General features: G+C 40.3%; 1 protein-coding gene and 1 long non-coding RNA gene across 2 annotated transcripts; one reads left to right on the top strand and one right to left on the bottom strand.

The window, feature by feature from the left end:
- The first annotated feature begins 59 nt into the window (after positions 1–59).
- Positions 60–10,467, top strand: LOC121712272. The gene is made up of 3 exons (XM_042096415.1): positions 60–413; positions 5,931–6,177; positions 9,769–10,467. Exons 1-3 carry the CDS (start codon positions 261–263, stop codon positions 10,254–10,256), a joined length of 888 nt encoding a protein of 295 aa, XP_041952349.1. The 5' UTR covers positions 60–260; the 3' UTR covers positions 10,257–10,467.
- LOC121712285 lies at positions 5,883–10,587 on the bottom strand. Its single transcript, XR_006032569.1, has 3 exons — positions 10,462–10,587; positions 9,710–10,214; positions 5,883–6,016 (listed from the first exon to the last, which is right to left on the bottom strand). It is a non-coding gene; the product is annotated as an uncharacterized LOC121712285 (long non-coding RNA).
- Between the last annotated feature and the right edge of the window lie 3,021 nt (positions 10,588–13,608).

Here is a 13,608-nt window from a genome sequence, read left to right as displayed (position 1 = left end):
TGTAAGTCAGTTGAAAAATTAAATTTGATTGACAACTGAAAAACGTCTGTATAAAATAATGTAAAATACACCCCGTCAGGTAATCCATGTACTTTTTGGCAGAGCCGTAGATTCGAGTTCGGACAACTAGGGAATCGAGTGGTCTGGGCGGTCACGTGGTTCGCGGACGCCATTTTGCTGACCATCCTTCATGAAATCCCCATTATAACTGTGAAGTAACTAGAGAAAAATAATAATAGACTAGTGAAAATTGGTACAATATGCCCAACTGTGCCGCTTATGGCTGCAGTGTAAGACCGGGAAGAGGGAAACGGATGCACAATTTCCCCCGTGACCCCATAAGAAGGAAATTATGGGAGCAGAAAGTCAGAAGAAAAAACTGGAAGGCAAATAACTACTCCATATTGTGCGAGGTGAATGTCAATTTCTCTCTTCGACTTATGTTAAGAATGTATATAGTAAAAATATAGTAATGTCATCATTAATGTATACCATGTTGTCAAAAAAGTTCTAACAGCTTTAGAAATGAATGAAGTGTGAAGCTTAGAAACTTGTGATCTTTCCATAGTCATGACTTGAAGTTAAGCTTGTCTAATTTCAATTGTCACCTGTAACTCAGATGTAATATACTATGAAAACCGCACGGGCATGTAATAGAGCATCACAGTCCCGCCCACAGGAGTTTCCGGAAGTAAGAATTCAATGCAATTTCTCCATTGACAATTCGGGTATAAGCCATAAAAACTTAACTGCACATGGTAGACTCAAAACCAGCTACGGCTGTACTAAGCGATTGTATATGGTCATATAGAGGGCGACAATTCAAGGGGCACTAACCTTGTTTTGAAATAAATGTCTTTTAATCACGATGCCTTGGATAAGTACTTCATTACCCACAATCCTGAACAATCCCACAATCAGGCCTCTGATTGGTGGAAAGGCCGTTATGATCATAGTTTGAAACTTTATTAGCGAAAATTATTGACAAAGATGGCGAAAATCTTAATGTGAATAAAAACTTTCTAGACGAACATTGGTACTTGTATCAACAAGGATTGTGGTTTATATATCAGATGAACTTAGTCAGGGCCAATACACCATCAAATAGAACACTGTAAATGCTAGTTTAAACACTTAACTTTTCAGGTAGCCGATAGGCTAATCATTAGCCTTTCAGACATTAGAATGTAGCCTACATGCTGCAACACAGGTATGAAATATAATGTTTTAGTGGCCTTGTTGTTTCTATAAACATGAATTGTTGTTTATAGGAAACATCAACTTAGTCGAGGCATAAAAAGCCCTGTATATTCTCATTAAGTACTTAAACCTTTGAACTAGCTAGCTAGCTGATAGCACATGCAAGCTGGATGCTACCACCGGCTAGCAGCTAGACACTGCAGTAAAATGGTTAGCAAACCGTCCATGCCCCCGTAAATATTTCACTGTTTCAAAGACGGAATCAAGAGTGTCCAAAGGGGTGAAAACCATAGACATAATATACATAGACGCCGCATAGACCGCTGCTCCCTACTAGCGCTGACGAGATTTGGAGCCGCCATCTTGGACCGGTCATCCACTCCACTCAGTGTAATCTGTTTGGCCGGTGCAATGAGCTGTCAGCACACTTAATTAATCATATCTAACTGAATACCGAACAGATTTTCACGCGGTTTTTTTCGCTGCAAAGGTCATACATGTAGCTATGATACAGGCCACATTGTTCGAAAATACAAAATACAACCAATAGTACGGTAATGTTAAATCTTACTTGTGAAAAGTAAATCCCCCCCGAGTATGGTCCGCCGATTTGAGCAGGAACATGCTGCACAGTGCTGTCATCTTGTGTTTTCTGCTGCAACGCAATGAGGAGTATGACAGGTCCAAGATGGCGGCCGCATTTCTTGTTTCCAGCAGCCAATGCGGCGTCTATGTATATTATGTCTATGGTGAAAACCACTTTAAATCGGGTCACATTATTGACTGTTGTGTGTCCGAGGGTTAGCTTGTGGGTTTTGTAAGGGCCAGCATGAGGGACAAGACCTACAAAGTTGTGTGGTGAGTTTTGCAGGGAGGTTGGTAATGCTAGTTAACATTAGCTAGGCTACTGTAGCCTTCATACTGTATGAGTCATATCATCAATCATTAACCTAGGAATACTTCTTCGTACATTTAATAAATATTTTGTGTAATAATTCACAGCAAACTGAATATGGTGGTCCAAGAGCAGACCATGCACCAGTCCATGCATCAGGATGGCAGTCAGATACGAAGCACTGCACAATGTTGCTAACGTTAACGTTAACCGCTTTCACACACACACACACACACACACACACACACACGATATTAAAATACATGATGGTAAAAATAACATTCAATACCAAAACACTATTATTTGCACGATTACTCCTGAAATAACTGCTATTAACTGCACATTCACTATATAAAAATCACTGTTTGGAGGAAAGGGTTCGCGTGCTGTCGCCGGTTGGAAATGATTTCGCGCTGGTTCGTTCATTGCTTATATATTATTCAGTGAGGCGCGGTGGTTTATGGGATGAGTAGTTCCTTCGCTCGGAAATTAAAATATGTACACAGTCTTGTACCTTTGACTTTTTTTGGACTTTCTCTTCGTTTTTTCACTCGAAATGATATGTTGTATGCTTATGAGTTACTCCGTAGCTGATTAGCCTAAGACATGCTCTAAAACTCTTTAGATACAGATTTTTCCAAAACGTCAATGGGAGAAATGAATGGGAAATTTACTTCCGGAAACTAAGCTCTCTCGGAGGAGGGGCGGGACTGTGATGCTCTATTTACATGGGGTCTTCACTAGCCTATACCAAAAAACTATGCATAGTCCGTCGTTTATGTGGGTGGGCTCAGAGGCCGTTTTCTCTATCACTCTGGGTGGCTGGGCTGGTAGAAATATTGGGTGGGCAACAAGGCAAAACGGTCAAAACACACAAACACAAAAAATCGATACTCCCTCGCTTGAATTTCTGCAGCCAACACCCAGGCATAAGGATAGGCAGTATTTTTGATAGGCTACATGTATGAATCATCATCATGAAGGAATTGTGACAGATTGATTTCAGGTTCAGAAGAGAAGTTAAGTAAAAAGGTAACTTTCCCAGTAATGCCTTATAAACAAAAAGGAGGCGGTGTCTTTCCCCATCATAGAGGGAAGACCATCCTACATGTAAAACATCTGTAGGTGGCGAAGTAGAAAAAAATGGTGGGCCGATTGGCCTACACACTTCTGCCATCTAGACTATGAACTGACTCCCCCAGTCAAGGTTGCATAGCAACGGCAATGTTTCATAGTTTGTCTTCACCGAAATGGAGTTCGTGACACCAGAGCCTGTCTACGGAGGTGGCACTAACCCTGCGTGAAATCATCATGTTTGATAGGTTGTTAATACATTCTGAAAACGTTACTGTTCTGATCAAGGTCATGCAAAATAAAGCTATCGACTCAATACAATTCAGCCTCTGATTCCTAGTCTGCTTATTATCTGTTATTCGTGAAAAAAAATCTCATCTCGTCATGTCTTTAGTGTCTTCGTCGGCAATTTCTTTCTTTTTCAAATATCTCAATAACAGCCAACAAACTCGCACAGTCAAAAGTTAAGTCATGTTGAAAAGAGGCTGAACCTGGCAAACGATTTACATTTATAGACCACTGAAACCACGCATGAATCACACGTGAAAATGACCATCACGTTAGGTTGTGACTGGTTGTGAGCAAGATCTAACGCCCTCCTCCGCCCACGTACATCGGAACTAGCTCCCGCTTAGCATTAATAATCGTTTACTACTTAAACGGCACCGACAATCAAAAAATCCAGTGGAAACTAGATGGCAGAAGTGTGTAGGCCAATCGGCCCACCAGCTTTTTCTACTTCTACTTTGTCACCTACAGAGTTTGACAGGTACGATCTTTCGAAACGCCATGTTATTTCCCATAGACATTTGACGACTGGAAGTTGGATGGATACGGAGGTTACAGAGGCGTGACTTATTCTGGAGAGGTCTATCACTCTCAATGGAAGAGGTCCCAGATGGATGTGAGTGAAGCTAGGCGGAGCTAAGCGGAACGAAATTCATCTGGCGAGAGTCAGGTTATTCTAACCCACCTCAGTTCTAAAACGTAGTGAACTGTGGTAAATTGCATCAAATGATTTCAGTGTGGAAGGCGTTACATGCACAATGTCACCTTAGTCTAGGACTGCCATTGCAGATATAGATAATATGTAAAAGAAGTATTTTAAATACAAAATAGTATGTTGTAATTTGTGTTTTATTTTTTTGAAGAAAATAGCTTCATATTTTGTATCAAAATACTTTATTGGTGGGTATTTTTGCAAATATTTTTGGTAAAACCAATGACCTACTTTTGGTAATCACACGTCATGAAAGTGCAAAACAGAGTTGTTATGATCAGAATATTGAGATTCAAGTAGATGATCCAGTGCAAGATGAGTAATGTGTAGGTTGCTCACACACACACCAACCTCAAGCTTCTTGAGAACTTTAATCAACCAACTGAAAAGCATGGAACCGGTTATGTGGTGGCCCTGCAACAAGTTGCCCATGTATCGCCTAAACCAACACGATAGAAAATGTATTTATTTAATAATTTGCCCAGATTTGTTGTGATCTCATTGATCATTTTGCCCATCTCTGTCAACAGCTAGAGTATCTGATAATTTTGCCCCCCATAGTATAGCACTGTAGCTGCCTGGCTGTTCAAGCAGGTTGTAGGCCAACGTAGGCCTACTGCTCAGCTATGTACCAGCAGCTAGCTACCATTAGGCCTACACTCAACACCAACTCATTTACATCCAAGCTGAGTTTGAGACTGCACACTGCACAGATGCACAACTGAAAAAAAAAACCTTTGACTTCTTGACTTTGTTTGGGTGGGCAAGACACAATGCTTGACCCCTGCGTAGAGCTGTTAGTCTCCCAAACATTCCTCACCCATTATCCAGACATGCATGAATACATTTAACTCAAGGGAAATTGATATAGCCATAGGTTATTTTGAAAATGATGACTTTCTCTTCGGCATTGTCGTAGCATAGCTAGCGATACAACCGTTAAAACGAGACAGATATGAAGAGGCATTGCAACAATGTTTACAAAGATACATTGTAACGTTGCCTGCAAAGATTATGCAGACTACTTCGATTGACTCTCACACACAGACACACACACACACACACACACACATTGTCACTGGACATTTTATTGATCTTTCTACGTGGGTTTAGTTAATGATTGGGCACATCAGCTATGTAAGAGTACCGGGACAGTTCCATTGAGATAAACCAGGACATTTTAGCACGCAACTCAAAATCGGGACTGTTCTGGTTAAACCGGGACGTCTGGTCATCTTATCTTAAAGGCATTTTTTATTTATGCTGAATTAACTAACCATGTTTCCAAGCTGAATTTTGAGTTTATTGCAAGTTTTCTGAAATGTTATGCTTACATACATAAGTTAGGCATTATCTAATTAATTATGCACTCATGCGCACAATTCAAATACAGAAATCTGAGCACTGGATTACAATGTTAGCTGGAGGACAATGTTACAGGTGGAAAGAAACTACTCTTTTAATTACTAGACAAATCTGAAAATATTGCCTGTGTGGCCTTTAAAAAAGTCAATGTCCGCCATGTATTAACAAATGAAGTGCTGTAATCTAGGCCATGAATGCTACATGAATAAACCACTCTGGAAAAAAAAACTTCAGAATATACATACTAAATAAAATCAGAAAGTTGTGCTATGTACTGTATGTGCTATTGAAATAGATTTCGGGCTCAGAATACAAGAAAAGGCTCACTTGTTGACAGTTTTTTTCTCTATTTTCTTGACACCACCCATTAAAAAGTTCCTGTCGTCTTGCTTGTAGGACCACTTCGATGAAACCCAGTATGAGAATGGCAGAGTGGACGGCCTGAGGAGGCTCAAGCCGAATGCTCTCCCAACGCACTTCGTCTTCACGACACCAAAGCGCCACAGCAGACCCACCAAGCAAAGTAGGACAGAAGATGAACCGTGTGTTGGTGGACAGCAACACATACAACACACACAACGCATACAACTCGACCATGCCTATTATTCTACACCCTGTTCTGCATCCCTTGAAGTTAAAACAGGTAATTATGTTCAAGGTCAAGTGAGAACTGATTAAAGTTGTTTGGTTATCTCCATGAGCACAGGAGATGCACAGTGCAAAATGCAGGTATAAAGTTAATGTAATGTGCACATAAAAAACCTTTTGGAGAGTATAAATTCACTCTTGCTGTATTTTATTTGTAGGTGTTAATAGTTTTCATTAAAAGTGTCTACATTAATCAAAACACTAATTTACATCATCAAATAGCATAATTCTTTTTATTATTAATTTCAGTAATGTTTATAATTGCAAAGTCTCAGCATGACTTATACTACCAGGGACGGACTGGCCATCTGGCATACCAGGCATTTTCTCGGTGAGCCGACGCATCTTTTGGGCCGATAAAATAGGCTATGTATAATTTCATTTGTTTGGCCAACGACCAGCCCAAAGGAAGGACAGTCAGCGGACCATTGGTTCATTTTCCACACTGACACTGGACTGATCCAATAACAGCTCTTGTCGAAGCTACTGTACACATTGAAATTGTGGCGGGTGCCAGTGCCAATTAGGGTTGCAAAATTCCCGGAATTTTCAAAGTTGGAAACTTTCCATGGGAATTAACGGGAATAAACGGGAATTAATAGGAATAAACTGGGAATTTTTAATATGGCAAGTTAGTCTATAACAGGGAACTTAAATGTAGTGGACAAAACCCTATCTTGCAGCATAATACTAGTTAAAACAACCTGATTTAATGCAATTTCAGTCAAATTTCTACCCTGCACATACGTCAATCCTATGCACACAGCAATCATCATAGGCTACTAGATGTAAAGGAAACCTATGGTGCATTCATGTGCATGGGGAAAATAAATTCCCAGTGAAAACATCATCTCGTGGGAATAACTGGTGTGAAACTGGGAGAAGTTTCCCAGAGTTGCCCAGTTATGCAGTTATGGGCTTGTCGTCACTTTTGTCCTCATTCAAATTGGGGAACGTCATTTTGCACTGTAATTAAACTGTAATTAAACTGTAATGGGACGATTAATCTGATTAGTTTGATTAAGCTTGACAACTTATATATAACTTACATAATCTATAACGTTTGGTTGGGGTGGTATGTTGTGTCATTTTTTTTTTTTTACTTCTTACTTTTTTACTTTAATTCTAACTGAAGAAACTGATAGTCAAGATAGTTAATGTTCCAACCAATTGGATTTTGTTGTTGAGTGGCGTGGTGTATCTTGGGCAGTTCAGTGGTTTCAGTGCTAGCTTAGCACGCTAGTAAACCATATGCAGAGAATGGGATTCCCGCTAGCATGGTAGCTAGCTTTGTATGCTAAGCTAAGCGAAAATATGAACAAACAAATCATATTGGTTATTATGAAACAAAATGTTAATGCTTGTATATGAAAAAGTAGGAATTACCAAAAATTCCCAGTTAATTCCTGTAAATTCCCATAATTTCCTTTAATTCCATTAAAGTTTCCAATTTGGAATATTTCCAAAATTCCACAGCTTAACTTCCCATGGAAAGTTTCCAGTAAGTTTCCGGAAATTTACCGGAAATTTTCCACCCCTTTGCAACCCTATCAGTGCCAATCAGGGTAGTAATTTCACGGCGGCCACGACGGCCATGGCCGTCCTTGCCCCTTGCATTGGCCGTGATGCCTGTTTAAAAATCAAAGGTTTACAGGCCACTGTGGCCTTGGTGCCCTTCTTTCAATATTCTGCTTTGCGTCCGTCTAATAGCGATTTTCATTAAGCCTATGGCCTGTCAAAATCTTAGCATCACGCAAATTAATTCAGTCTTACGCAGTGGAGAAAATGACAGCGCATAGCAAGAAAGATGTGCGTCCAAATTCACCATTCCTCTCAGTTAAAATACTTGCGATCGCGAAGTAGCCTAGGCTACTCATCACACAGACACATGGATCACATCACATGAAAGAGCTTTTTCTCCTCTTTTAAACAATGTTTGCCGCTAATTGCTGTGGCGAACGGTTCGCGAGAAAAGTAAATAATCTGATTAAATTGAATCATAACATCTAAGTTCTGCGCCCATCTCCCTACCCATTCATCTCGGTGGAATACTTCACAAACCCTTTGTTTAACACATGACAAACCATAGGCTTATATCAGAATAAACAGCAGACCTTACCGAACACAGAGGTGTAAAGCATTCCCCTGTACAGTTAGCCATTCCAGAGTATTTTGTTTTAAATTTGCAGCAAGGTCTACATTCATGTCTCCAACTTTGGTCTTTAGGTTTCAAAATGTGTTTAAATTGTTCTACATTTCATAACGGGTCAAATACAAAATACATGTTACAGATATTGCCTAGATATAGGTAAATATTAAAACCAGAGGATAAACAGCTGACTAAGTTTGTGAAAGGAGCCTTAATGATCACAAAATGCTAAGCATGCATTTAGGCTATTTGAGTTTCTTAAAACTGAGCTGTGCTTAAATTGTTCAATACATGATTTCATTAAAGGCCAAACATAAAATAAATGTATATAGCCTAGATATCTGTAAATATGAGATGATCAGATGATTTACAGTTCTATGTAATAGGCCTATGTCATGTTTCATGTTTTTGTAATGTTTCATACAGTGATGCAAGACTACTGCTGTGAATAAGCTAAATACAACTTTTATCATTTTTATAGCCTACTACTGTATAGTTAACTTTTGGCCTTGGTGCCCTGACATGTGGCCTTTGTGCCTCCCACCAAATATGCCCAATTGAAGGCCAAAGACATTAAAGGGAATTCGTTTTTGTAGCTGTACTGTTCTAAAATATAACAGCAATATAGGTAGGTAGTATAGCCTACAGGAATAAAATATTTCCACCAACAGGTAACAAAGTTGCCCAGTTTATTTTGTGTTGTTTCAGTTGTCCTATAGTGATACCTGGTATACATTACAATAAGGTCTACCACAATGTAGGTCATTTTGTTCTTTACATATAGGCTTCTGTAATGTTTTGGTAATGCTATCAATTGAGCATTTTATAGTTTAAATGTAGCCTGTTGAATAATTTGAATTGATACTTTAAATTCAAGCAGAAACTCTTTCATAATTGCTTGTATAGCCTACTTGAATAGATCATGTGCTCCATGGCTACCTTTGATCAGTCAGAGTGATAGTGTAGTAAATATTCAAAAATGCCTGTACTACTGAGCAGTGGTACTTTCAACTCCGCATGTTTCCTTGGATCAAGGTTTTCCAGAGTGCTAATTTGGTTTTGAATTGAACGGGTAGGTATGAGTTTTTTTCCACCACAATAGCAATGAGGCCTATATTTATCCATTTTCAGTGTTCCCCGACCCTTAGTTGAAAATATATGCATATTTAAGGGTAATGCAAGGATTTTGTATTTACAGTAATTAGGTGTGCCCGACCGATTTGAGGCCGCTTGGGCCACATATGCCAGGGCTGTATTTTTGTGCCAGTCCGTCCCCGGATACTACTACACCATTAAATCTTTCTCAGCGTCTTTGCAGTCTGAAAACAGACTGTACTGGCGGTGTGTAATTCAACCCGTGTCTTGTTAGTCTGCATACCTGTTCCCATGTTTAACAAATGTTAATGCTTCTACTCCTTTCTTCTTATTCTGTTCCAGAAATCGAAGTTGGCCATGAAGAGTTTGATCGGACGAACAACGCCTACACTGGTGGGACTGTGAGCGAGGAGATGGTCATCACCAAGACGATCAGCGGCGAGACGGTCAGCGAAGAGACAGCGGGCAGGGAGAATGTCAGCGGGGAAACTGCAAGCGTGGAAGAACAACTGAACGGCTTGAAAAACAAAGTGTTATCACTCCAGCGGGCTCTTGTGAAAGAAAGGAAAGAGAAGTGGAAGATCATCAGGCAGAGAAAACGACTCGAAGCAAATGTTTCAGGAGTCTTCAACACAAATCAGCTTTACAAACTTAGCCAAGCAAGTACACGGGGGACAAAATGGTCAGCTGACTCAATCAAAAAAGGTCTTCAATTAATGTTGGCATGTGGTCCTACTGGATACAACTTGCTTCTGGCCCAAAATCAACCTCTGCCATCAGCTAGATCACTACAAAGAAGATTGCACATTGTTAGGGAAGAAGGTTGTTGAGAAATTCACTTTATGATCAAAGAACGTCACCTTCAAGCATGTAAAGATGTTACATGACTTTCAGAAAGATAAAGACCTGAAGCTTGCACCCAAACTTACAGAAACACACTTAGGTAAAATGAAAGTTTGTAATGCCCTAAACTTTAGTGAGTTCTGCACTGCACTACTAGGTCGATTCTGAAGGATTTGATCCAGACCTCCTTACCACAGCTTGGTTCTTGGATTTTTTCAACAGATGGTTGGATCTCATGTCAAGTAGACACCCTGGCATGGCATTGAGTCAGCTCAACCAGGATTCACATGTGGCTGCACTATCACATCTGCGCTCTGCCAAATGGGTGATGAAGAACATGTCTATTGTGGAAAAAGGCCACTGGAAACCGGTGCAGACAGGTGCGTCCTTTCAACAGTCTGAACTTCTCTCTAGAGGCCATATCTGTTCTTCCAGGACTGCCTGGAAAATCTCTTTGGATGGAAAATTCAAGCAGACACTGAAGATCACTACTGTTGCACGGTTTTGAGGAAGATGACCGTGCTTTCCTTGCAGAGTTTCTTGATCAGCCACCCTCAACGGGAAGTAGCCCTGACATTACTCTGCCTGTTGATCTCAAGATGGAGGACCTACCATCTTCTTCAAGGCATGGTAGATGCAGAAAGGAGCAGCCTGCATGATGTCGCTGGCCACTGTGTCAATAAAGTGCTAAAGCAGAACAAAATTACAAAAAACAAAATAACAAAATTAAGTTAATGTGCTTACATGACATGACATGACATGGCCATTGACTAAGCTTTCCAACGATATGTATATCGAGGGTATTGCAAAAAGTATCGCTAACATAACCGCATCCAAAGTTGGCATGGTTCTCCTGTCACAATACGCCAGAAGAGGAGAAAATAACCTTTTTAAGTAAATTGTGACGTGCGATAGTGTGAGGACACAGCTATTATTAGCCTTACGGTAGCGTGACTTTGAAGCGGATGACTGACTATGTCCAGTTTTATCAACCGAGTGAGTGTCTTTTTCTGCCCCCTATTTAATACCAGGGACCGTCATAAGGTGTCACTATAGAATATAAACGAAGTGATGTATTTAGGGGTGAAGTAAGGGGAGAAGAAGTTCTATGTACACAGATTGTGTAGGCTATAGATCCGCTTTTAAAATGTGCTACTGCTACGTCAATGGAAAACTTCTCCTGGTCTGTAAAATGACGCCAGGATATTTCTAAAAGTTCGTGCTTTTGACCGTTTGTGCCCTGAAAGGCAAGTCTTTCACATTCATATTCGGTTACATCTGCCAAGAACGATAGAGAGCTTACACATTGAGTAACGAGTAGCCTAATGAGTAGGCTACATTTTAGCTCTACCGTAAAACCTTATAGCGGCGTGGACAAATGGAATGACTGCTAATGTGTTTAATCTTCACCTAAATAAAGGCAGGGTTTAAGAGTCAAAACGTATGTTTATCCGTGAAATTTGTTCACAATATGAAAGTGTAGACTGTATACTGTCGAATTGTGCAAAAACGTGAAATTCGACATTTTAACCCGTACGTTTGTTTATCGTGGATTTTCTCAAAATAGCACTGTGTGCTAGACGACTGGTTTCAATTTCAATTCAATTTATTGTGCTTATAGAGCGCCAAAACATTACACATGTATTATGGCGCTTTACAGAATGTAGGCAATCAGAGAAAAAAGGAAAGAAAGGAAGAAAAGAAAAGAAAGAGAGAAGCCCATGGGTAACAGGGGCGAGGAAAAACTCCCTAGAATTGGAGATACATATAGGAAGAAGCCTCGAGCAGATCCACGACTCAAAGGCCTGACCCATTTGCCTAGGGTCAGTACAGGACAGTAAGGTCTGTATACATGACAAATGCATATGATAGTCAGGTGTAGAGAAGAAAGTTCAAATAGACCAGCGTTGGAATGTGGTGGGTTGGCAGACGGGCCAGTAATCCGGGCAGAGTTGCCATAGGCAGGTGATGGGTCGCTAGGCTGTACGGGCCAGGAATCCAGATAGGGGGACAGTAATAGGGCAGTCGAGGATGGGACTTCAGGTGAGATGGGTGAGAGGAGGGCCAACACACGGATGGTTGATGACTGGTGATGATATACCTCACAAGTGAGGTACAGTAAGGGGGAAGAAAGAGAGATGTAGAGTGGGTTAGTATTACTGGAAATCAAAATGGTTAATGTCAATAAGTAATCAGTGGTACTATATATTGTTACAGTATACCATAGTGAGAATAGGCAAGAGAGGGAGAGTTGAGAGAGAGAAGGGGGGGGGGGGTTGTACGGCGTGACACATGAAAAGTCCATGACAGCACTACGCTATAGCAGCATAACTAAGGCATGGTGAGGGGTAGTCGACACCAGCGCAGGTATGGTCAGTGACCACCATCGCACGCGTGACTGGGGTGCCAGTCACACAAGGACTCAGCAGTGTGGTCCATACCAAAAATCCCTGAGGTGGGTGAAGTTCCACACCGCACCATGCCTAACTATGGGAGGCAGTAAAGAGGTATGTTTTAAGTCTAGACTTAAAAATAGGGAGGGTGTCTGCTAGTCGAATTGAGGAAGGAAGATTATTCCAGAGGAGGGGTGCGCGATAGCTGAAAGCTCTGCCTCCTACTGTAGTTTTTGAGATTCTTGGAATTACAAGAAGGCCAGTATTCTGTGATCGTAGCGGTCTGGGTGGGTTATATGGGACTAGGAGATCTTTAATATATTCTGGTGCCTGGCCATTAATGGCGTTGTATGTTAGGAGTAATATTTTGAAGTCAATGCGCCTTGCAGGGTCACAAATAAAGATCTGCTTAAAAAAGACTTACTACACTGTCTTCAATTTATAAACATTTGATAATTTGATAAACATCATTTGATGCAACTGAGTGGTTTTCTTTGGGGAAACAGGCTTATTGGCCTAGGTGCTATAACTAGCGATCAGGTCATCAGTATCACATAACATTTAAGGGTTTATCAATGTCTGTTAATAATAATGATAATAGCCTACTAACAATGCAATAATCGTTACAATTAAATTTTTCAGTTTTTATAGTATCCTGGATTCATGAAATAACTGGCCTTTGAAAATTAAAATCTGCCTACCTCTATGGGAATTTAACATAGGGGTGCCAATACTTATAGAGGGAGAGCAGATAACGTTCAGAAAAAGTCCTGTTGGCAAATTTGAGGAAAAGTCGGTAAAGGGGCCATTTCACACAATTTGAGGGTGCTGAATTCAAATATTTTGTTTACCAAGTTCAATTTTGAGTTTTAAGCTTGCTAATTTTTTTTTTTTACTTTTTTGGTTTTGCCATCAGATATCATAGGAATTGCAAAAAATAAGGCAT

The sequence above is a fragment of the Alosa sapidissima genome, chromosome 6 (assembly GCF_018492685.1).
Source record: "Alosa sapidissima isolate fAloSap1 chromosome 6, fAloSap1.pri, whole genome shotgun sequence".
Lineage (NCBI taxonomy): Eukaryota > Metazoa > Chordata > Actinopteri > Clupeiformes > Clupeidae > Alosa > Alosa sapidissima.
Note: the sequence above shows the minus strand (reverse complement) of the source record. Positions and strands in the feature narration are given on the sequence as shown.

Bases quoted from the DNA above. Each gene is read 5' to 3' on its own strand.
- LOC121712272 (XM_042096415.1), top strand. From the start codon at position 261: ATGCCCAACTGTGCCGCTTATGGCTGCAGTGTAAGACCGGGAAGAGGG. The intron at 414-5,930 runs GTGAATGTCAAT...TCTTGCTTGTAG, and splicing joins ACTACTCCATATTGTGCGAG to GACCACTTCGATGAAACCCA. The intron at 6,178-9,768 runs GTAATTATGTTC...ATTCTGTTCCAG, and splicing joins ATCCCTTGAAGTTAAAACAG to AAATCGAAGTTGGCCATGAA.